The sequence below is a fragment of the Hyperoodon ampullatus genome (assembly GCF_949752795.1).
Source record: "Hyperoodon ampullatus genome assembly, chromosome: 4".
Lineage (NCBI taxonomy): Eukaryota > Metazoa > Chordata > Mammalia > Artiodactyla > Ziphiidae > Hyperoodon > Hyperoodon ampullatus.
This window is the reverse complement of record NC_136917.1, coordinates 32885369-32911422: the sequence shown is the minus strand read 5'-3', so window position 1 is coordinate 32911422 and position 26054 is coordinate 32885369. Positions and strand designations below refer to the sequence as shown.

At 46.0% G+C, this 26054-nt stretch overlaps 1 protein-coding gene across 1 annotated transcript in view; it reads right to left on the bottom strand.

Moving 5' to 3' along the window:
* The window catches only part of LDLR (low density lipoprotein receptor), a gene marked incomplete at both ends in the record, with an annotated part of 34685 nt that extends 17587 nt beyond the window's left edge, over positions 1-17098 (bottom strand). Inside the window, 5 exon segments of the mRNA XM_079702006.1 lie at positions 168-290; positions 1931-2317; positions 5129-5251; positions 6197-6319; positions 17032-17098. Coding sequence (XP_079558132.1) covers positions 168-290; positions 1931-2317; positions 5129-5251; positions 6197-6319; positions 17032-17098 — 823 coding nt within the window.
* Positions 17099-26054: the final 8956 nt, after the last annotated feature.

Genomic DNA, 26054 nt, shown 5'->3' with positions numbered 1-26054 from the left:
GTAGGTGCTTTCATTTTGCCCATTTGGCAGATAAGTGGAAGTGAGGCTCAGAGAGGTCAAGTAACTTGCCCAAGGACACACAGGAGGCTCCTCCCTTGTCTGGGATGCACCATGCTCATCCCCCTACATCTCCCCATGGCCCGGAACCCTGGTGGGGCAGAGCTCACCATTGATGCAGCCCAGCTCGTCGCTCAGGTCCTTACAGTCATACTCCCTATCACACTGCCGGCTGCCGTGGATGCAGGTCCCATCCAAGCACTGGAACTCATCAGGCCGGCAGGTGGCCACGGCTGGGAAAGACAGAGCCAGGTGTGGAAAATAAGAAAGTGGGCAGGAAAGCACCCTAACACAACCATTTTCTTAGACTTCTCTCCAGTCTGTCCTCGTATGCAGGAAATTCATTAAAAAGCTGGCAGACCCAACAGGCCATTCTCTGCAGAAAAGCAGTGATGTGGTCCCAACCCAGACAGAGGCCCGGCCAGGTAAGTTATGATAAATCATATCAATACCACTGAGTATCATACAGCCCTTCAAATGACTCACACTGCAAACGTAAAACATGTTTGAGTGGACACTACCTAAAAAGGCCATTACAATGAAATCTTGGCGGACACATGTGATGACTAGAATAGGGTCATTCTAACCACGGTCCAGACCTTGACCTCCAACAGGTTTTTGCTTTACCCTAATTCATTAAGCTCTAAGCTTAAGTTTTCTGCACTTTCCCATGGTTTACATTTCACTATCAAAATGTTTACAATTTGAAAATTCGATTTCAGGAGCTCAGTGAAAAAAGATGATAAATCTATGGGCAGAATGATCCTCCCCATCCACCTTTTTAAAAATATGCAAATGGGCTTCCCTGGTGGCGCAGCGGTTGAGAGTCCGCCTGCCGATGCAGGGGACACGGGTTCGTGCTCTGGTCCGGGAGGATCCCACATGCCACGGAGCGGCTGGGCCCATGAGCCATGGCCGCTGAGCCTGCGCGTCCAGAGCCTGTGCTCCGCGGCAGGAAAGGCCACAGCAGTGAGAGGCCCGTGTGCCACAAAAAAAAAAAAAAAAAAAAGGTGACATTTTAAAAAGTCTAATTACGGGACTTCCCTGGCAGTCCAGTGGTTGAGACTCCACACTTCAAATGCAGGGGGCACAGGTTCGATCCCTGTTTGGGGACTAAGATCCCGCATGCTATGTGGGGCGGCCAAAAAGAAAACGAAAAAAATAATAATAAAAAAATAAAAAATAAAAAGTCTAATTACACCTATACAGCAATTGCAACTCTGAACACTGTGCACGTGGGCAAAGATGCCAAAGAAACAGAAAGACGAAAACAACCTACATCACTAGCCGTGAAAGAACAGCCCTGATTCAGGGAGCACTGACTCGGGGCCACGTCTCCATTGCAGTCGCCACTAACCACCTGTGGCTATTTAAGTTTCAATGAGTTAAAATGAAAGCAACCTAAGAATTCCATCTTTCAGTGGCACCAGCTACACTGGCCAGCACTCGTGCACTGGGCAGCATCACAGCAAGTTCGATCGGATGGCACTAGATTCTAACCGAGGTCAGCAAAGGCCGATGCTGTTGCCCCATCTGCAGGGGAGGAGACCACAGCACAGTGGTCCCTGGCCAAAGGTCACACAGCACAGACGACACCAGCCAGGCCCGGAGCCCAGGATCCTTTCTGGATCCAAATTATACTGCAGGTGCAGTTTGCTCCCCTGGGCAAAAGAGATTAATTAAATAGGTGTTCCAGACTAAGCACTCTTTGGAGGATAGCTTGTCCTCCATGTTACTGGAAAGACTCGAACATGAAATGGGACCGACTTTCTTGCTATGAGATGCGAAACCATTCAACCACCTAAAGGCACTGTCCCTGCCCCGACTTGGGGGAGCCTGGGGACAGATGAGGGGACCCGTGCGGCGCCCTTACCACAGTTCTCCTCATCAGACTTGTCCTTGCAGTCGGGGTCACGGTCGCAGTGCCAGCTGGAGTGGATGCATTCGCCGCTGCGGCAGTGGAACTCGAGGGCCGAGCAGGGGTTGTTGCCCCGTGCAGGGGCCGACGGCTGGGGGCCCCCGCAGTGCTGCGGCCACTCGTCCGAGCCGTCTTCGCAGTCAGGGTCGCCGTCGCAGGCCCAGAGCTCAGGGATGCAGGTGGCGCTGTTGCACTGGAAGTTGGCAGGGCCGCAGGTGGGCGCGGGGCAGGACACCTCGTCTGAGCCGTCTAAGCAGTCCAGGTCCGAGTCACAGATGAACTTCGGGGCAATGCACTTGCCGTCATTGCAGCGGAACTCGTCCTGGGAGCACGTCTTGGGGGCTGCGGGGATGGACGGGAGACGACAGCCCGGTCAGCGGGGAGCCTCCCACCACATCCTGACACCAGCCCATCGCACAGATGGGGACACTGAGCCGAGGAGAGGCCAGAGCCCAGCAGTCAGGAGCTCGAGGCAGTGGTCAGGAACCCTGAACACGGAACCACTGCCCTGGTCGGAAGACTGCCCAGCTCCTGGGCCCCCTCTGTGCCTCAGTTCCCTCATCTGTTCATGTCTTAAGGCATTGCTGAGGACTTGGGGTATAAAGCTCTCACGTTGGGCTGGGCACATGGGAAGCAGTATGAGTCTGCACAGGGGACTTCCCTGGTGGTCCAGTGGTAAAGAATCCACCTTCCAATGCAGGAGATGCGGGTTCAATCACTGGTTGCGGAACTGAGGTCCCGCATGCCGGGGCAGGGGCAACTAAACCCCCGCACCACAACTACTGAGCTCGTGAGCCTCAACTAGAGAGCCTGTGTGCTGCAAACTACGGAGCCCATGCACTCTGGAGTCCGCGTGCCACAAGTAGAGAAAGAAAACCCACACACCACAACTAGAGAAGCCTGTGCCCTACAACTACAGAGAAAGAAGCCCTAGCGAGGAAATGAAAGATCCCACATGCTTCAACAAAGATCCTGCATGCCTCAACTAAGACCCAATGCAGTCAAAAAAAAAGTGTGCACAGGGAATAGAGTCAATAGCATATAATAAACTATAATGGAAAAGAATATGAAAAAGAATATATGTATAAGAATATAATACATGTGTGTGTAACTCAGTCACTTTGCTGCACACCTGAAATGAACACAACATTGTAAATTAACTATACTTCAATAATTTTTTTTTAAAAGGCTGGCAAAAAAGTTTGCTGTTACTATTATTTGATTATTTTTATTTATAATGACACTGGATTTTTTTTTTTTTTTTTTTTTGCGGTACGCGGGCCTCTCACTGTTGTGGCCTCTCCCGTTGCGGAGCACAGGCTCCAGACGCACAGGCTCAGCGGCCATGGCTCACGGGCCCAGCCGCTCCATGGCATATGGGATCTTCCCGGACCGGGGCACGAACCCGCGTCCCCTGTATTGGCAGGCGGACTCTCAACCACTGCGCCACCAGGGAAGCCCGACACTGGATTTTTTAATTGAAGTATAATTGACTTACAATACTATATTAGTTTCAGGTGTACAAGACAGTGATTCAGTATTTTTATTTTTATTTTTTATTTATTTATTTTTTTGGCCGTGCTGTGCAGCATGCGGAATCCTAGTTCCCCGACCAGGGATCAAACATGCACCCTGAGCAGCAGAAGCGAGGCGTCTTAACCACTGTACCGCCAGGGAAGTCCCTAATTCAGTATTTTTAGATGGTGCAAAATGATCACTGTTGTAAGTCTAAGGAGTTCCCTGGTGGCCTTGTGGTTAGGATTCCGGGCTTTCACTGCTGTGGCCCAGGTTCAGACCCTGGTCGGGGAACTGAGATACTGTCAGCCCCGTAGAGTGGCTGAAGGAAAAAAACAACAACAAAAAACCACCATATAAGTCTACTTACCATGTGTCACCCTACAAAGTTATTACAATATTATTGACTATATTCCCCATGCTGTGCATTACATCCCTGTGACTTATTTATTTTACAGCAGAAGTTGGTACCTATTAATCTCCTCCACCTATTTCACTCATTTCCCCCGCATCCCCTGGCTTTGCTGGTACTATTAGAGAGCCAAAAATAAAAATTGGTAATTATGTGAAGTAATGGAAGTGTTAACTAACCCTATTGTTGTAATCATTTCACAATATATACGTGTATCGAATCATCACATCAGACACTAAACTTATACAATGTTACATGTCCACTATATCTCAATAAAGCTGGAAGAAAAATAAAATGCCTGGAAAAGGGCACCAATCCATTTTATTTTAAAATGTTCCCCAGGGACTTCCCTGGTGGCGCAGTGGTTAAGAATCCGCCTGCCATTGCAGGGGACATGGGTTCGAGCCCTGGTCTGGGAAGATCCCACATGCCGCGGAGCAACAAAGCCTGTGCGCCACAACCACTGAGCCTGGGCTCTAGAGCCTGCAAGCCACAACTATGGAAGCCCACATGCCTAGAGCCTGTGCTCTGCAACAAGAGAAGCCACCGCAATGAGAAGCCCCCACTCCGCAACGAAGAGTAGCCCCCGCTCGCCACAACTAGAGAAAGCCTGCGCCCAGCAACGAAGACCCAACGCAGCCAAAAATAAATAAATAAAATTAATTTATTAAAATGTTCCCCAGGGAGTTGTTTCATCAGATGACCACTAACCAAGGTTAGACGTGCATTTCTAAGGTAAATGTAAGCAAACACTCACTTTTTGGGTCTTATGGCTTGTGAGATCTCAGTTCCCCAACTAGGGATTGAACCCTGGCCACGGCAGTGAAAGCCCGGAATCCTAACCACCTGGCCACCAGGGAACTCCCCCTTTTTAGTTTTTTTTAAGACTCTCTTAAGGGTTTTCATATTTTGTGAACTTGAAGATTTGATGTGATCTCAGTTATTTAAATTTTCCCCAGGGTTTTTTGTTTTTTGTTTTTTAAAGAGCCTTATTTTGTTAAAAAAAAAAAAACCTATGCAATTGAAAATGAAATTATAAATAGTGAATAAAATCAAAGAGACAAGACAGGACGAGCTGCAAAGTGCCTTCCCCTCCAAGACTCTCGGCCTATTTTTTCACAGAACCCTCAGCTTGGGGAACAGACTCTGACCTCAGCCAGGAACCCGGTAGGGTCACTTGGGCAAGGCCGGGACCCATGGGCCACCAGGCCAGTGACCCCACTTACGACAGCCTTCCTCGTCTGAGCCGTTCTCGCAGTCCAGCTGACCGTCGCATCTCCAGGACTCAGGAATGCAGCGATTGACATGGCCCCCACAGCTGAAGTCCCCCATCTTGCAGGTGACAGACACTATGGGAGAAACAGGATTGAGCCTTAACCCAGAGGGAAGACCAACCTGCCTCACCAGTCCGAGCTTTGCAAGGGAAAAACCCAGAGTTTTCTGACAGGGGGTGCTGAGCCCACTTTTCTGGGTCAAAATGAAGGACATTTAATGGAGCTTGTTAAAAATTAGAAGCTAGGTGCTGCAAAGGTTTTGGAACGAGATAGAGGTGGTGGTTGTATAGCACTGTGAATGTATTAATGCTATTGAATTTTTTTTGGCTTTTTAAAAATTGAAATACAGTTGATTTACAATGTTGTGTTAGTTTCAGGTGTACAGCAAAGTGATTCATATATATATATATATATATATATATTCTTTTCCATTACAGTTTATCACAGGATATTAAATATAGTTCCCCGTGCTATACAGTAGGACCTTGTTGTTAATCTATCTTTTATATAGCAGTGTGTATATGTTAATCGCAAACGCCTAATTTATCCCTACCCCCTCCATCTCAAACTGATCACTTGAAAATGGCTAATTTGTGTTATGTGAATTTCACCTCGATTTAAAAAAAAAAAAAAAAGAGGCTTTAAAGGAAAGTTTCAGTTCCGTAATATCTTCTCTCTCCATTTCCCAATTCACAGCTGAATACATCAATACACTGGCCAATTTCCACCGAGTCTGTCATCCAGTATCATCAAATCACTTTGCTGTACAGCAGAAATGTTTATTTATTTATTTTTTAAAAAGTTTTTTTTTGTTGTGTCATGGCTTGGGGGGTCTTAGTTCCCCAAAGAGGGATCCAACACCGGCCCCCTGAAGTGGAAGTGGAGTCTTAACCACTGGACCGCCAGGGAAATCCCTGTACAGCAGAAATTAACACAACGTTGTAAATCGACTATACTTAAATTTAAAAAAAAGAGTTAAAAAAAGGGTTAGGACGTGTGTCACAACCAAAGGGGACTCACTGCACGTCTCCTGGGACTCATCGGAGCCGTCCTGGCACTCAGCGCTCCCGTCGCAAACCCACTTGTAGGAGATGCATGTCCCATCTCGGCACTGGAACTCATTTCTCCCACATTTTTCTTCCACTGAGAGAGAAAGAAAGGAGAAGGAAGGATCAGGGTCAGGATTAGAAACGACCATGCTCCTTGTGTCTATTTCCTGCCAACTGAAGAACAAACCAGAAATACAACCTTACTGTAACAGTCAAGTTCCCAGGAAATGAAACACGCACAACAAATTAAATTTCATGAACTGAAATTTAAGTATCGTGGAGGATGCAAAGAACACATCCAAAAGAGAGATTCGTCCTCAATATGAGATTTTGGCATCATGGTTGTTGAGTCTAAAGTATGGATCCATTGGTCTATGGGATCAAAATATTAGAAACTGGGTGTACATTAAAAAAGAAAAGAAAATTATTTAGCATATTACAAATCTGTATTGGAAACAGTACCAAGGAAAATTGAGGCTGTAAAAGCATTCAGCTGGAGGAAAACTTGAAAAGCTTTCTCCAGTAGGTAGAAAGGAACTATAAAGAGATAAAAATTATGAGAAATTATTAATGTAGAGGTCAGTGAGCAGAGATCCAGCTCCAGCTGGATCTATCTATCTAGCTGGATATATGATTATCCAGAAAAGATAATCATATAACTAAAAGTCAGATCAAAAGAAATGGGACAGACACAGTACCAAAAGATCTAATCAAGAGAAAACTTTCCTTAGGAAAACAAAGACTTGGATTTTGAGATAAAAATGAGGACAAAGTAAGTGTTTGGGAAATTTTCTAAAATATATGATTTTTGCACTTTGGAAAAGAGAACAAAATAATATTGTCTGCATTTCGTTTTACATATCATGCTTTGATTTAGAATGCATTGTTATGTGTGAACTGTGATCAGAGCAAACTTTTATTGGTTGGTAAAACCTGGTACTAATCATTTAATCTCTAAATATAAACCTTGATCCCCTTTGTAATCTAAAGTAATGCGGTCAATAAAAATTATGATCTGGTTCATCTCAGGATAAGGAAATAAGACCAAAAAAAAAAAAAAAAAAGAAGCTAGCAGGATTTTCCTGATTAGTCAGATGTTCTGAAGGCAAATATATGTAAAATAGAAGTTTTAACTGATGGCTACATTTCTTATATTTTTCATTACCTTTGAAAGAAGATTAAGAATGTCTTTTCTTTTATTAATTTATTTTGAATGTTAGCCGTAACCAAATAAAGAGTTTAATGGTTTGTGCAAAAACTTATTCATTAGCTCATCTTGCACAAAGGCAATTAATGAATGCATTGGCTGGGAGAAAACTCCAGACAAAAAGAACAGAAGACAGTAGATCCTTTAATGATTCTTCTCATGGGAGAAGTCTCTCCTTCCTTCATTCTGGATATGGGAGAGGAAGATTCAAGATCTTACACGCTTTGGGGCTTTGTATGTATTTAGATTTTTTTCCCTTTGATATTCTCTTTAAACACCCATAATTTGTTTTTATCCATGGTGGTATTGCCTAGAAAACGTGAATCATCTACACTTAGTCTAGTAAACGGTTACAGGTAAATTAAAATTTTGTTGCCTGGAAAATAAATAAATAAATAATAATTTCCATGAATAATTCTTTAGCTCTGAGACTACTGAAGAATGTTTCCAAGTATCTGTTCTCCTCCTCCTTCTCCATATTATTAAGACCTTCAAGTTTTAGCTGGGCACACGACCCAAAAGAGGATCTATAATTTCCCAATTTTCCTTGCAGCTAGGTGTGGCCATGGGACCGAGTTTAAGCTAATGAGCTGTGAGTGGATGTAAATGTGCAAACTTCCCGACCTTAGATGGCAGCATTAACAAGTTTATTCCTATTTTTTAAAGTCTTTATTGAATTTGTTACGATAATGCTTCTGTTTTATGTTTTGGCCATGAGGCATGTGGGATCCTAGCTCCGCGACCAGGAATCGAACCCACACCCCCTGCACTGAAAGGCAAAGTCTTAACCACTGGACCGCCAGGGAAGTCCCAAGTTTATTCCTATTAATGAGCATTCTGCCCCTCCTACCCTCAACATACAAGATAAAAAGAGACCTAATCAGATATGATAGAAGGTCAAGCCAAAAACAAAATCAAAATGATCAAGGACACCCTTTGAAATGTGGCCTTCTGTGCCCAGTTGCTAATGATTAACCTTGCCCTTAATACTCAGCCATAAAAAAGAATGAAATAATGCCATTTGCAGCAACATGGATGGACCTAGAGGTCATCATACTAAGTGAAGTAAACCAGACAGAGAAAGACAAATATCATACAATATTGCTTATATGTGGAATCTTTAGAAAAAGATACAAATGAACTTATTTACAAAACAGAAATAGACCCATAGACACAGAGAACAGTCTTATGGTTACCAAAAAGGAAAGGGGTGAGGGACAGATAAATTAGGAGGTTGAGATGAACATATACACACTACTATATATAAAATAGATAACCAACAAGGACCTACTGTATAGCATAGGGAACTATACACTTAATATCTTGTAATAACCTATAAAAGAAAAGAAATTGAAAAAGAATCTGAATCACTTTTGCAGAAAAACACTTGCTCTGACTACATCATGATTTGAGATTTTAACTATAGTAGGAAGCCATCACGAATAACAAGATATTTTTAAATGTTGTGTGTCTGATTTTTATCTCACTTTTTCAACATTTCTGCTTTTCTGTATAGTTATGGTTTGTAATGTACATCATACACTAGTACAGTATATGATAAATAATTATATTAGGGAGGACTTCCTCAAATTTTTTTTAACCAATGAGGGTATGTGAGTAAAAGAGTTGGGAGACCAACTGGTTAAGACTAGGATCAAAGACTTAGGGCCCAAATGTGATGTGAAATACTGGATTGGATCTTGGAAGAGGAAAGGGCCATTAAAGAAAAAAAATGGATGAAATCCAAAGAAAGTCTGGAGTTCATAGTAATATACAAATGTTAATCTCTTAGTTTTGACATGTACTGTAGTATGTAAGATGTTAATATTGGGGGAAAATGTATGAGGGGTATGAGAATTCTCTGTAATATCTTTGCAACTTTTTTTTACATTGAATATAATCCCAAAATAAGAAGGTAATTTTTTTTCCAAGTCCTTGAGGTGAAAGATGACATACATTAGATGACTGCAGTTTGTTCTTTCTTTCTTTCTTTCTTCCTTCGTTCCTTCCTTCGTTCCTTCCTTTCTTCATTAAATATTTTTGGCTGTGTTGGGTCTTCGTTGCCATGTGCGGGCTTTCTCTAGTTGAAGCGAGCGGGGGCTACTCTTCGATGAGGTGCATGGGCTTCTCACTGTGGTGGCTTCTCTTATTGCAGAGCACAGACTCTAGGCATGCAGGCTCAGTAGTTGTGACACCCGGGCTTAGTTGCTCCGTGGCATGTGGGATTGTCCCGGGTCAGGGATTGAACCCGTGTCCCCTTCACTGGCAGGCGGATTCTTAACCACTGAGCCACCAGGGAAGTCCCCACTGCAGTTCTTTATAATGAACAATGAATGTGAATAAAGATTTGGGGAGCATCAGTGGGGAAAAAGGTCTTTAGGGCTGGAAGGCACGTGAAAGCCAGACCTTATGATGATGAAGGAAGAGATATGAGTCTCCAACTCATCCCATTCTTGGCCAAAATGGAAGTGTGTTCTCCATCTAAGTTAAAGTCAAGACATAAGGTGGCAGAGAGGTGAAGGTGGCCCACAGCCGGAAGGGAACAAAAGAACACGCCTGGATACTTCTTTTCCAAGCTCACGGATGTATGGCCGGTGTTCCCTACACCCATCGCATTTCCTTTCATACACACCCATCTGCAAGACATCTGTTTTCCCCATAAAATGCCATCCTGAAACCTCTATAAACAAGGAAGAGGGAGGCCCTGAGGTCACCAGATTTCACCAACTGTCCCCACTCCAAAGCAGTGTGAATTACAGTCTTACGGAAATGGCATTCTCTGCCTCCATACTGGATCTGGTAAAAATTTCACAACCTCAGATCCCAAATCCCTGCAGTTCCCTCTGCTGCAAAACCCCCTCCCAACTTCCATCTGTTTGTTTGGCTAACAGTTCAACTTTGAATATTTATTTATTTATTTATTTTGGCTTTGCCGGGTCTGAGTTGTGGCATGCAGGATTTTTTAGTTGCAGCATGAGGGCTTCTTAGTTGCGGCATGCGGGATGTAGTTCCCTGACCAGGGATTGAACCTGGGCCCCCTTCACTGGGAGTGCCGAGTCTTACCCACTGAACTACCAGGGAAGTCCCTAACAGTTCAACTTTGAAGCTGACCTTCCCCAAAACTGGGTTTGGCACCCCCGTGAGCCCCTAAAACACCCATTTCTCACTCCTAACACACAGTATCGAAAGCACCTGTTTATTGTGTATCCCCCAGCCTAGACTTAAACTCCTTGAGAGTAAGGAATGTCTTTTTCATCCTTTCAGCATGAAACCGTCAGAGCCCAAGGCCTGACACAGTCACAGTAAGATCTGTTCAATAGGTATGCCAAAAATCAGGGCCGGGTCCATCACCTTTGCCGGGGAAAGATTTTGGAAAAGTGGAACTCTTCCACATTCCACCTCTTAGGAGGGCAACAGGGCAGAATCTGTCAAAATTTAAAGTGCAAAGTCCCTGGGACCCAGAAGAAATATTAACACAGGTGTATAACAATGTCAAGTTCAAAAGAGGTCCAAAGCTTTTTGTTTGTTTGTTTATTTTGGCCGCGCCCGGAGGCATGCGGGATCTTACTTCCCCCACCAGGGATCGAACCCATGCCCTCTTCAGTGGAAGCTCGGAGTCCTAACCACTGGACCGCCAGGGGAGCCCCTAAAACTTTTCTTATAATTGAGAAAAGGGGGGAACAATTGGTGGTATTTTTATGTATTTATTTATTTTTGACTGCGTTGGGTCTTCATTGCTGCGTGAGTGCTTTCTCTAGTTGCTGCGAGTGGGGGCTACTCTTCGTTGTGGTACATGGGCTTCTCATTGTGGTAACTTCTCTTGTTGCGGAGCACAGGCTCTAGGTGTGCAGGCTTCAGTACTTGTGGCACGCGGGCTCTAGAGCGCAGGCTCAGTAGTTGTGGCACACAGACTTAGTTGCTCCGTGGCATGTGGGATCTTCCCTGACCAGGGTGGGAACCCGTGTCCCCTGCATTGGCAGGCGGATTCTTAACCACTGCGTCACCAGGGAAGCCCAGTGGTATTTTAAAATATGACCGCAAATTCCATGACACTCCCTCCAAAAGGTGAGCCTAATTCCCCACGCCTGGCGTGTACTCAGGACTTGTTTCTAATATATAGAAAAAGGCAGACATGATGAGGTGTGCCTTATGACTCTACATCATGAAGCCACTGCAGCCTCCTCCAGAATCTCTTGGATTGCTTACTCTGGGGGAAGCCCTTTGCACACGCTGAGGTGCTCCATGCAGTGAGTGTCTGAGGCCTTCTGTGAAAAGCCACTGAGGACACCATCTTGGAAGGGAACCTTCAGCCCCCATAGAGCCCTCAGATGACTGCAGCCCCTGCAAATATATTTTTTCCTGGGGTATCTAGATGGCAACTTCATGTGAGATCCTGAGCCAGAACCATCTGGCTATGCTGCTTCCAAATTCCTGACCCACAGAAACTTGGAGATAATAAATGTGTATTGTTTTCAGCCACTAAGTTCTGGGGTAATTTGATATGCAATAGATAATTAATACTTAACCTAACTTAAGAAGGTATGCCTATATTCAAATGGAAATATGTAGCCACACATGCAAAATCGATACCTAATAATAATGCAGATCCTTTAGAGGCACTGAAAAAGGTGATGTCAATCATCCTACGTTGTGACACTGTGGAAAGCTGTCCACAGTATTTTGCTAAATGGGGAAAAAAGCAAGGGGCAGAAGAGCTTGTAATAGTTTTCAGTGCGATCCTATTTTTGGAAGAAACAAAGTCTTATCTGTGCTTCTGCATAGGAAATAGTGGCAAGGGGCCTTCTTTAATTCATTTCAGGTTGTTTGGTTTTCTTCTAAGAATGCTTTATTTTTGAGATTCATTTTTTTTTTAAACAAAGGAATAAAATGATTAAGTGAAAGAACTAAGATATCAGTCAGTGCCTATCCCTGGCATTAGCCCTAATTCCCCTGATTCAATAAACCTCCCTTTTTGTCGGCTCTCGGTGGCTTTGGTCATTCCAATGGGGGTTGACAAGGCCAGAGACCTCTGGAGGCCCTTGAACATTTCACTCAGCCTTGAACCCAATCTTGAGCCTGGGTTGAGGGCTATGGGGGTCAGGGGCTCTGGGACCCAGTTTGAAAAGCACCTTCCTGGAGAAATGGGACGCCATATGCTCTACTTTATCACTCTCCTCTGGCTTCCCTTGGTAAACTCTTCCACTACCCAGATGAGTGTATTACATTTATACAAGAGGGAGGAAACCTTTTACTGCAGCCACAGAATGCCAGGAAAAGGTAAGATGATGGTGGATGACTTTCCATGGCCTGATTCCAGCTGTCAAGGAATGTTCTGCATTTTCAGGACTTTTGGAGAAACTTGCAAAAAGATACTCTTTCACTGCCCTGGAGTCTACGGAGCACAATGAAACTAACGTTTGGGTTGCTTTTCCTTGTAAAATTATTCTTTAAAAAACAGCTACTTACTTACTTATTTATTTATGGGTACATGTATGTATATGTATGTATTTGAGTTCTCAAATACGCATGCACGGATGGAGAAACCTGATTTGGCATTTCTGGTAAAGGGATCCATGGAAGAATAATGTAAACCCTTCATCCATTTCTACTTTGATGGTTCACCCAGCACTTTTGTGTAGGCTCCCTGACAGGCAGTGTTCTGAGGTGCTCAGACAGACAGGCTTGGGTGTAAATGGCTTTCTGGGAACTTTCTGGGAGGCGAGAAAATCTCTAGATCCTAATGAGAGGTGGTTACATAGAAGTAAATGTTTATCACAACTCACTGAACTCTTTACTTATCTGTCCATTTTATAGTATGTCAATTATACCTCAATTTCAAAACGGAAACTCTAAATCTTCAAAGATCATGTCCAAGGTTCCTGCCAGAGGTTAGGAAACCAGTCAGGTAAGATTAGGAGGGGCCACAAGGAGGCTACAGGTGATAAAGATAGAAATACAAAGAGTGTTGACAAGCATCAACAGAACTTGGTAACTGAACTACAAGGAGGCCAAGCTGGAGGTGGCCCCAGTGGAGAGCCCATTCATTCAAGAGAAGTGAATGAGCTGAGCTTTGGAATCTACTGCTATCAGAACACAGACTGATAAATGCATCGCCCAGCTACTGAGCCAAACAGGATATCTCCCTCAGAGTTGCCTCTACAATACACCCCACACCCCACTGACTCACAACCGAATTCTGATCATGCCTGAAAAAGGAAATGACTCACTTCTAGATCCTGGCACACAGGGTGGGCAAAAAGCAATCGGAATTCCAGGACTCTCAGAAAAAAGTAAAAATGGAAGTTCAGGCAAGGGGCATTCTCAGTGAGGATCCCGGAGGAGGACCTTCTGTCATTCCCTCTCCCAACCAGGCGATTGCAGTTTCGATTACCACTAATCCACTTTGCACAAGGTATCATCTTACACACAAAATGTGCTCCTGGAAAGGTTAGAAATATTAAAACATCTTAAGGCCCTTTAAAGAACAATAACCCCCTTCCCTGGATAACAAGCCTTCCCCTGGCAACAGTTAATCAAATATTTGTTTGTCATAGATGGCTGAAGACCCCACCAACAGGAAGACCCCACTACTACCTATTTCTATCTGAACAGGTCATCCAAAAGCTGGCCAACAGCTCCAGACAGTGTTTAAATGAAAAGTGAATGGATTTCACCATTACAGGGAACGGCCAGCTGGGAAATAAATCCCATAGCCTTGCTCATGGGGACAGGGACGAGGAACAGTAAGCACCAAGGGACAGCACATCAGATGGGTGGCTCCACAGCAGGCAACACAGTCCTGAACAATGGGTCAGCACTAGGCCTGTTTCAAACACCAGAGCCCAAAGAAACCACACCTCTTTCTTGTTTTCTCCCTGTTCCAGAAGCAAGATTTGGGTTTTCTATGTCAGTTTCATTTGAATTTCAGCAAAAGCAAACTAGAGCTCCCAATCCCTTATCTCCTCATGCTGGAGATGCCTAAAATTACATAAGCACTGCACCCTCCTTTAGAAAACAAAAACAAAAACAAAAAAACTAAACTCTAGCCCTTAGACCTCTCCTGTCACGAATGACAAGTCAGGAACAACGTTATCGAAACAGAAAAGGGGAATACACATTTCTGCTTTTTCTCCAGCACACAAACGAGGTGGTAAACGCTTTCGATGTTTTCCTTCCTGTTACTGAAGATAGTGGTTGTTCAGGGAAATCAAAATAATACATGGAATCATTTTCTTGAAAAAGAAATGGCGGGAGCTAACAGAACAGACTCAGCGGAAAATGAATGAGACACCCTTTTACCAGTGCTCTTTTCCAGACGAGGTGTCGCCAAGGTATTTTCCCCAAGGGTGATCTCGATGGTAGATTTTGTTGCCTTTGGGGAGGGGTAGCCTGTTTCTATCACTGTTCACTGCTGGCTACTTCCACAGTGTTTTAGCAACACACAGTCTCTTTCTTGACAGCGATGCTGTTAATGTACTTAATGTGGAATATGAAAGGCCATCCAAGCACTGAGCAAAAAAGGCATCTAGAATTGGGTCTTATCAGGGGAGGAACCCTACAGGTAAGAATAGGAATACTGTGGAAAGACAGAATGAGGCATATATTTCTCTTAAAGATTTGCAGTCTCAAAAGCACTCTCCCTATCTTTTGCCAGTGTTGCCCTGGAAGAAAAATATGCTTGGCAATGATCAGTGAATAACCCTGGGGCCTGCTGCTAAAGCAGACACAACTCTTAGCGGGACCACTCTACTTTCTGAGTTTGGATGTGTCCTTGGCATATTTGAGACTCCACACACAACTGTTAACTGATTTTGATCTGGCTAAGGGAAAGCATGCAGTTAAGATTCCAATTACTTCCATTCCCAAAGGAAACAGACAAGAAATTCCCTCCCCCTCGGGGCAAACTGGAGTAGTCAGAGCTGCTACAAATGTACATCGTTGTGTTAACACCAGAGAAGATACTTAGTAGCTGCCAGCTCTCAGGAGCCTGGGGAACACACCAGACGCTCAGCCTCCTTGAGACCCAAAATACACCAGATCCTCCGCCACTCAGTGAAAGAGGAAACTGAAGCAAGCAACACATCTTGCTCAAGACTTCACTGCCATCATTCCCTCTTAGGAAAGGAGTGGATCGCGTGTGAAATACAGGCCAATCAAGTGTCTCTTGACCAAGCCACGCTCCCTTTGCTTCACACAACTGAATGGCCGAATTATTACAGTAATCCTCTGCCATGTGCAACCTCCCTTCCTCAAAGCCACCTCCCTGCCAATAAAAAAAAAAAAAGCTTCCTGCATCCTGTTAATCAGACAATCCCAATCCTTTTCTAGGCCCAGCTGGTCGTAAGTAGTTAAAGGACCATTTCTCTATTTTCCAGAGCGAGGTCAAATGCCTCTGGGAGCCAGTAGACAACTCAGGATGGTGCATCAACTAGCCTCTTGCCCAAACCTAAATTTCAAACCCTCTAAAACGAAATGTTGTCATGTGGGCAGCTCAGCTGAACCCATTCAGCGCCTCTGAACAAACAAGGCAACCCGAGGGGTCCATCCGGTCCCTGACTTTCTGTCCCTGCCCCTGCTCGGCTGAAGGTCTCCGCGAAGTGCCCTTCGCATCCGATCGAGGAGGAGCGGGAGTTTCTGAGGCAACGTTTCAGCCTGGCAAGGAAACAAGGCCTTGAGGGTGGCCTGGGGGGCACGTCTGCGAACATGTCCCGGGCGGGCTGGGTGAGGGCGGCCCCCGAGGACAAAGTGGGGACGAAGGCCTCGCCACAATCGAGGGGAAAACTGAGGTCTTCGCCGAGGGGGCCGAGGCGCTCGGCGGGCGCCTCGGCCACGCTAGCAGAGCTTCTCCAGGGGCCCGGGACGTGACGCCTCCTTTGTGACAGAAGCTGGAACCAACCTGAGGAATCTCCTTGGACCTCCTCACCGAGAACGAGGTGCGCCGCTAGTCTTGAGCCAGCCCCGCCCGGCGTCGCGCGCGCCTCCGCAGCCACTGCTTCCCATTGGCCAAGGGGAGTGGCTCGAGGCTCGCCTGTTCCAATGGCGCCCTATGGGAGCTCGGGGGCGGGGCTGAAGGCGGTGGCCTTGGGCGGAAGTGTGGTGTGGGGTCCGCGCTGGACGCGTTCTTCTCGGTTCCGGGAGCCAGCAGCGCCCTTGGGCAGCACAAAGCCAACTTGCCCGCCGCCGTAACCCCTGAGGGTGAACCGGCGCAGGGGCGCGCCCGCAGACTCCCCTGAGCGTGCAGCCAGGGACCAGGCTGAGCAGCCGGGTTTCGGGTCACTCTCACCCCTAGAATAACTCTGGGAGGGGGTCCCTCCCCCCATTGGTGGAGACCCGCGTACCCGGCTCTAAAACAAGAGGGTCTGCAATCTGGTGGAGACTTGTGGGGAAAGCCGCATCCCGCATTCCCCTGACTCCCCCAGACCCCTCAGACCCTCCCAACCCTCGCGCTCCCCTTAGTGCTCCCTCGAGCCACTTGGGAAGGATTTCGTGCCATTTTCCCACAAGTCTCCCAAGGGTGGAATGATTTTTCGTTCTCTTCCCCCGCAAAAAAAATTACCAAGGGGCTCTCCTAGTTCGCGGGCTTCTGGAGCCAGCCTTACCTGCACCCGCCGTCGCAGCGATGAGCAGGGCGACGGCCCAGCGCAGCCCGCAGCCCGCAAGCCTCATGTTCCCAACCCTCTGCCTGTCACGCCCCGGGCCGGGCTGCTGTCCGCTCTGTCCGCTCTGGAAACCCGGGCTTCGCGCGGCCCTGACGCGACTGCACGCGGGGCCCCAGTCATTTGCAGCATTTCAATGTGAGGTTTCCCGTAGAGGGAGGAGTCTGCAGTGGGGTGATTTTCAAATATCTTCACCTCACTGCGAGAGGAGGAGTTTCGAGAGGAGGAGTTTGGAACGGCCGATGTGACATGGGCTCCTTAACCCGTGAAGCCCTGACTCGGATTCCAGTCCTTTCCAAAGCCGCTTCGGGACAGGCTGCCGGATGTGTCCCATTTGGGTAGCCCCTGAAGAGAGGATCCGCCGTCACGCCCACCCCCAAATGGAAATGCGCGTCTCCTGAAGGATCTCCCTTACATTTCTCTCCACTTTTAATTGTTACGTTCTCTTTGGTGCCCAAAGAAGATTAGCAACCACCTGTCCTTCCAAATCGTCTAATTGGCCAATGACATCTCCCCTCTGACTCAAAAGGAAAAAAACTAGAGATGCTGGAAACTACACCCCCCTACCTCTGTCTCTCCTTGCCTTTTCCTTTGTAGGAATTGTTTATAGATTTTAACTGTTTCGTCATATATAGTCTTAGAGGGTTCTTCCAAATCACCCCATAAACAGTTATTAATGAGGCATTTAAATAAAATCGTCACGAAAGTACAGCCAAAGACTGATTTTGTTTTGTGGGATCCAGCAATTGGATGAATTATGAGCAAAAACATCTCTAAAATCAATTGACCCAATACCTGGGGTCTGGACATAAATATTGATTTATCCTTTAAGGAGAAGGAGTTGAATAAACAGAGAGGCCCAAAGCCTCTCCCCAAAGCAAAATGAAAACAAAATAGAGCTTTCAGAACTGAACCCGATTGCCTAAACCACAGAGGGCTGCTGGAGGACAGCTTTCAAGAATCAGGGTGTCTGGAGATTCATGAACTTCCCAGAGGCCCCTGGCCAGAAAGCCTCCCGTAAATGATTTGGTAGGTTTGGAGGGTTCCCTCAGGAATGAGCAGGGTTCTCTGAGGCTTTACAAACTGAGCTTGGCAAGGCATACTTACCTCTCAGCAGGCTTACAGGAAACCCAGGAAAGAAGGCAGAAAAGAGGCAGAGAGGAAACAGAAAGAAAAACAGTGATTTAATCCAGGGGAAGAAACTTATAGACAGTGTTTGGCAGTAAAAAGCCCCAGCTTATGGATCAGACAGACCTTGGGTGAGCCACTCAGTTTTGTTTTGTTTTTTTAACACTTATTTATTTATTTATTTAGTCTGTGAAGGGTCTTAGTTGTGGCATGCTGGATCTTCATTGGGGCATGCGGAGATCTTTAGTTGGGGCATGCATGCGGAATCCAGTTTCCTGACCAGGGATCGAATCTGGGCCCCCTGCATTGGGAGCGTGGAGTCTTACCCACTGGACCACCAAGGAAGTCCCGAGTCATTTAGCTTTGCTAATTAAAAAACGGGAGATAGGGACTTCCCTGGTGGCTCCGTGGTTGAGTCCACCTGCCAATGAGGGGACATGGGTTTGATCCCTAGTCAGGGAAGATCCCACATGCTGCAGAGCAGTTAAGCCCATGCGCCACACTGCTGAGCCTGCGTGCCACAACTACTGAAGCCTGCGCGCCTAAAGCCCGCGCTCCGTAACAAGAGAAGCCACAGAAGTGAGAAGCCCACGCACTGCAAGGAAGAGTAGCCCCCGCTCGCCGCAACTAGAGAAAGCCCGCACAGCAAGAAGATCCAACGCAGACAAAAATAAATAAAATTAAAAATAAATAAATAAAAATTAAAAATGGAAGATAAACTAAATATGGGAGAGAAAGTAATGCCCCTTCCCTTACTTGGCAGGTTCAGTATCAGGGTCAAATGAGATCATGAGCAAACACCTGGAGAAATTTACAAGGACAGGCAAGTTCTGGGAGTTGCAACATTTATGAATGTGTCACCATCCAATTCCAATTCCTTACACCATATGCTCCTTATTTATTTATTTATTTATTTATTAAAGTCAGGAGCCCTAGATGTGATTTCTCTTCAGAAAAATTGCAAGACCTCACTGGCTCAGTTTCTGTTGTGAGCCCGTGCTCACAGAAAGAGAAAGCCCGCGTGAAGCAATGAAGACCCAACGCAGCCATAAATAAATAAATAAATAATTTAAAAAAAACTGTCTAAATAAATAAATAAACGTGACTGGAGCCATGCTTGCTTGGCACATAAGAGACACAGTGTATGGGTTCCCTGTTTTGTTTTGCTTTGTTTTGTTTGGCTGTCTTTGCAACTATATCTCTTTTTTTTTTTCTCCTCTCTCTTTTCTTTAGGGAACGCTTTTGTTGACTTGAAAAAAAAATGCACAACGTGAGAGCTGCAAGTTAAGTTTTATTTGGGGCAAAATGAGGACTGCAGCCCGGGAGACAGCGTTTCAGATAGCTCTGAGAAACTGCTCCGAGGAGGTGGGGGGGAGCCAGGTTATATAGAAGTTTTGTAACAAAGGGCAGGTAGTCTGAACATAAAAAGATTATTGTTAAGTAAAGAAAACCAGATATCTCAAGTTAAGGAATTAACGCTTTTCTCCGTATGGGAAGATGTAAAAGTCCGGGCTCACTGAACTCATTCCTTTGATATGCACCTCAGCTATCTGGGGCCAGTATCCTGTATTTTCACATCCTGAATTTCCTCAGGGCTCACCATCTCCCGAGTGGTTGCAGTCTGTTGGCTGCTAGATGGCAGGTATTCTTTTCAGCCCTGAGTTTCCTCAGGGCTCACCGGGTCACATTGGAAGGCTGCAATCATTGATGACTGTGACACCCTTTGTCTATTGATATGGCAGGAAATATTCTGTTTACAAATATTCCATTCCATGTATAAATATTCCATTTATCACTTTCTTTCTCATAGGAACTTGAAAACAATCCTTCCATGGTATCCACTTCATCTGAAAATTCCTCGGCGTGCAAAGTCGCCCAAATCCAGGGCAGGCATTTTCCTCATTCTAATGAATGGACAGCCTTCTTTGTCGTATTTTACACCTCTCTAATTCACCAGGAGACTCAGACCAGAATAGGTTTCTGAACAAAGGAGTCTGGTCTTTTGACCAAGGTGAGCCTTCGTAGCTGTCGTCTGGCCTTTGACCCAGCAGTCAGCAGAGAGGGTGAGTAACTGCAGGTGCCTTGGTGCCTTCCAGTAGGTGCAATTAGAGACTTGCCTTGACTCGGTAGCCATCAATTATCTCCACAAAAACGCCTATAAGCCATGTGAGGGCAGAGACAATGGTTTATATATCCAGCGCCATGTGGTAGTAAGGGTTAAATAAATAAATGAAAATTAGAGGGTTTTTTTTTTTGCTACACTACATGGCTTGTGGAATCTTAGTTCCCTGACCAGGGATCGAACCTGCCACTCCCGCAGTGGAAGCGCAGAGTCTTAACCACTGGACTGCCAGGGAAGTCCAAGAGATATTATTGCTGGCGTGGCTGCAACAACATTAGAGATGCCCTGCTTCTGAATTCCACTATTTTGGGGATTTTGATTATTCAGAACTCAAATTTGTTCTGGGCTGCCGGTCCTTCCTTTCAAGCAGAACACCATACTTGAAGGCAAACCTGTATTGAGAACATGAAGAAAGCCCCAAGTCTGTAGTTGGGGAGATTCAAAATTGAGCAAGACACCACCTCATCCTCAAGGACTCCGGGAGAGAGAACAGGGCAGAATGTGTATATAAACATGAGCCCATGCGGTGCCAGATGGAGAGTGCAGAGGCTACTTCTGGTATGAGATGTGGAAGGCTACTAGAGAAAAAGCATATTTTCATTTAGCTTGAATTGGTGAAACATTTCCCTGGTTAGGAAAATGTAAAAAGACTTTTTCCTAAGATCAGGAACAAGAAAATGATGCTTGCTTTCAATGCTTTTATTCAACATAGTATTGGAAGTTCTAGCTAGTGTAATTAGGCAATTAAAAGAAAATAAAAGGCATCCAAATAAGAAAGGAAGAAGTAGAGAAAAAGTAAAAGTTTCTTATTTTTTATAGATTTATTTATTTTATTTATTTATTTTTGGCCGCTTTGGGTCTTCGTTGCTGCGTGCGGGCTTCTCATTGCGGTGGCTTCTCTTGTTGTGGAGCACGGGCTCTAGGTGCACAGGCTTCAGTAATTGTGGCTCACAGGCTCTAGAGCGCAGACTCAGTAGTTGTGATGCACAGGCTTAGTTGCTCTGCGGCATGTGGGGTCTTCCCGGACCAGGGCTCGAACCCGTGTCCCCTGCATTGGCAGGCAGATTCTTAACCACTGCGCCACCAGGGAAGCCCGAAGTAGAAGTTTTATATGTCGAAAACCCTAAAGAGTCTACACACACACACACACCTGCTAAAACTAATAAATTCAGCAAAGTTGCAGAATATAACATCAACACACAAAAAAGCTGTATTTCATACACTAGCAAGGAACAATCCAAAAAGGAAATTAAGAAAACAATTCCCTTTCCAATAGCATCAAAAAGAATAAAATATTTCAGAATTAATTTAACCAAGAAGGTGAAAGATGTGTACACTGAAAACTAAAAAATATTGTTGAAAGAAATTAGACACACACAAATGGAAAGACATCCCAAGTTCATGGATTGGAAGACTTAATATTGTTAAGATGTCAATTGTACCCAGAGTAATCTACAGATCTGATGCAATCCCTATCAAATTCCCAATGACGTTTTTTGCATAAATGGAAAAATCTACCCTAAAATTCATATGGAATCTCAAGATACCCTGAATAACCAAAATTACCTTAAAAAGAACAAAGTTGGAAGTCTCACAGTTCCTGATTGGAAAACTTACAACAAAGCTACAGCAATCGAAACAGTGTGGTATTGACATAAAGACAGACATACAGAAAAATGGAGTAGGATAGAGAGCCTGGAAATAAACCCTCACATATATGGCCAAATGATTTTTTTTTTTTTTTTTTTTTGCGGTACGTGGGCCTCTCACTGTTGTGGTCTTTCCCGTTGCGGAGCACAGGCTCCGGACGCACAGGCTCAGTGGCCATGGCTCACGGGCCTAGCCGCTCCATGGCATGTGGGATCTTCCCAGACTGGGGCACGAACCCGTGTCCCCTGCATTGGCAGGCAGACTCTCAACCACTGCGCCACCAAGGAAGCCCTGGCCAAATTATTTTTGACAAGGGTGCCAGGACAGTTCAGTGGAGAAAGGACAGTCTTTTCAACAAACGGTGTTGGAAAAACTGTATATCCACATGCAAAATAATGATGCTTACTATTTTGCATACTAACTTTCACCATATACAAAAATGAACTCAAACTGGATCAAAGACTTAAAAGTAAGAGTTAAAATTATAAAACTTTTAGAAGAAAACATTGGGGTAAAACTTCATGACATTGAATTTGCCAGTGAGTTCTTGGCTGTGACAACAAAAGCATACAGAATAAAGGAAAAAACAAATAGGGTGGACTTCATCAAAATTAAAAACTAAAGTGCATCAAAGGACACTATCAACAAAGTGAAAAGGCAACCCATGGAATGGGAGGAGATATTTGCACATCCTATATCTGGTGAGATTAATATTCAGAATATATAAAGAACCTCTACAACTCAACAACAGCAAAACAGCCCAATTAAAAAACAAGCAAAGGACTTAAATACACCTTTCCAAAGGAGATATAACAATGGCCAATAAGGGCCTGAAAAGACGTTCAACATCACTAATTATTAGAGAAATGCCAATGAAAATGACAATGAGGGCTTCTTTTGGAGGGCGCCTACATGCTTCCTCCTACAGATTGTCAACGAAAGGTGAGAAGGGGCAGGAAAATGACATTTGAGACCACGCTCGGGGAAGGAGATTTGCCAAGTGAGGCATTATGGGAAGAGGGACCTGCATGTGCAAACACCTGTAAGTGTGTGGTGTGAAATTTCAGTGTGGCTGAGGTTTAGGAAGACATGGCCAGAGAGTTGCCAGGCTCAGATGATCAGGGCCCCATGTGCGCTCAAGGATTTGGAAGAGTTTAGAAGCCTCTGGCCATGTGGAAGAAAAGACTGGTGGGGAGTGAGGGTGGGAGCTGGGGAACCAGGGAGGAGCAGACCACACTGGTCCAAACCAGCGATGGCAGCGGTGGTGGGCCAGGTAGGGGCCAAAGATGGAGAAGAGGTGGGTGGATTGAAGATACTTCTAAAGGAGAATGGTTGAGCTGGGGGACGGACTGGATGTAGGAGGCTGAGGGAAAGGGATGAGAGCTGAGTTAGATTTCTTGGGGCCACTGGAGCCACCTAAGAGGTGGGGACACAGAAGCGGAATCAGGTGTGGGAGGAACACGATGAGCTGGGCTTTGGGCACCTTGTCAGTATGAATGCTCTGGAAGATACAAATGGCCTCATTGAAGCAGAAATCTCTGAGACCATGACATAAACTAGAAACCAACTATTCTGTTGAATTAAACATTGGTGAGGAATCAAGAAATGGGTCTTAAAATGGACATGTGTCCTGAACCTCACTAGCTTGGAGAAGCTCCCAACTCCATCTTCTTGTCCCCTGCTTCCAGGGGTAACAGCTGTTCAGGATATAGTGTGTCTGGGGGTATATCCTGACAGAGCTTTCTCTAAATGTTTATGTGGCAGAGACATGGTCCAAAGCAAATATCTAAGACCCTGTGTGTGCTACAAAAAAGGCATCTTGGGACTTCCCTGGTGGCGCAGTGGTTAAGAATCCACCTGCCGGGGCTTCCCTGGTGGCGCAGTGGTTGAGAGTCTGCCTGCCAATGCAGGGGACACGGGTTCGTGCCCCGGTCTGGGAGGATCCCACATGCCGTGGAGCGGCTAGGCCCGTGAGCCATTGCCGCTGAGCCTGCGCGTCCGGAGCCTGTGCTCTGCAACGGGAGAGGCCACAACAGTGAGAGGCCCGTGTACCACAAAAAAAAAAAAAAAAAAAGAATCCACCTGCCAATGCAGGGGACACAGGTTCAAGCCCTGGTCCGGGAAGATCCCACATGCCCTGGAGCAACTAAACCTGTGCACCACAACTACTGAGCCTACTCTCTAGAGCCCGTGAGCCACAACTACTGAGCCCGCGTGCCTAGAGCCCATGCTCAGCAACAAGAGAAGCCACCGCAATGAGAAGCCTGCAGACCACAATGAAGAGTAGCCCCCGCTCGCCACAACTAGAGGAAGCCCACGCACAGCAACGAAGACCCAACACAGCCAAAAATAATAAATTAATAAATAAATTAATTTTTAAAAAGGCATCTTGCTGGACATTTCATTGTGTAGCTTGCTTTCCTAGCCTTAACATTGCTCTAAAGATCTTTCCATGTTAGCTTAATTAGACCCATGTCATTTGAAAAATTGTTTTAGGATGTTCCAGTTGCCATCACTGTGTAAGAAATCACCACACAGCTTAGTGGCTTAAAACAACAATCAGTTTGTCCTCTCTCTTTCTTTGTGTCGGGAAGGTGGGAAGGGCTCATCTGGGCAGGTGCACACAGGTGGGGTTTGGCCACCCATCTCTTTCTCCTCCTGTGGTCTCGGTGGTCTCTTGGCATGGGCTTCTTCGGGCTTCCTCACAACATGGTGGCTTCTAGGCATTTGGGCTGTTCCATGAGAGCTGACGGCTTTAAGAGGGAGTGTTCCAACAAACTGTGGTGCTTTGTATGACCCACTCTTAGCGGTGGTCACATTGTCACTTCTGTTGCACTCTACTACTTACCAAGAGTCCCAAGCCAAAGTCAAGGGAAGGAGAATTAGATTCCATGTCTTGGTGGGGGAGTTGCAAGGTCTAGAAGTGAATATGGGGTGGGAGATATTGTTGTGGCCGTCTGTCACATGTGATGCTCCATACTCTTCCTGACTGCCCCCCTCCCAGTCAGGGCACCCCAGGGGCTCCCATCATAACCTGACCATCTGGCATTCCAGCCAAAGGGACCTGCGCACCCAAGTCTTGCTGGGGCCTTCCCTGACTCCCTGAGGACACAGACCTGGCTACATTACTCAGTGCAGCACCCTTTCCAGGGGCCATTTCACCCTCCCAGACCCAGGGCCTTTCCTCCAGATTCGGAGCAGGTCCCAGCCCCTGAGGACTCACTCCTGTGCCCCACAAACCTGGGCCCAAATCTGTGTGGTCTTGGGCAAGTGTCTCAACCTCTCTAAACTTCACTTGTGTCATCTGTGAAATGGGAGGGAAGTCAACACCCCTCAGCGTTGTTGGGATAAATGGGGGAGGAAGGTACTGGCCAGCCGGGCCGAGATAGAGGGGAAAGGACTGTCCAGATAGACGGATGCTGAGAGCAAAGGCCAGTGGGGGGTGGTGGGGAGGCAGTTAGCAGCTGTCACCAGGAGCGACAGTTCAGGCTGGTAGAGGTCCCTGGTTCCTGGCCAGTGTCCACATGAGGGCCAGGCTGGTTCCAGGACCTCAGGCCAAGGTCAACGTGGGAGAGCCAGGCCAGGGGGATGAACTCTCACCCCCAGCACAGCCCACGTGTTCCTGGGTCACCATCACACTTGGCTTTGCACGTGTGGGTGTTCAGCCCAACTGGCTCCTCTTGTTGATGCCCTTCACTTTTTTTCTTCAATTATTTCTCTTTTCATTGTCACCGTAGAAAATACAGAAATGCCAAAAGAAATAAGAAACCTCCGTGAGCATCTTTTGGCTTCTCATCTCCTAGTGGGCTCAGAGAGGTGCAGAGAACTGCCCAAAGTCACATAGCCTGGACGTGGCAGGGCCAGGATTCAAACCCACGACCACCCAATGTGGGAGGAAGGCAAGTGGGGCTTGACAACCACTGGTTCTAGGACTGGCTGTGCAGGCTTGGGCAAATGTTTCCCTTCCCTGTGCCTCAGTTTTCTCATCTGAAAACTGGGGCTAACCACCTCAAAGTACGCAGTGAGCAAGTGGTGTGCCCACAACTTTAGCTGGGCACATAGGCAC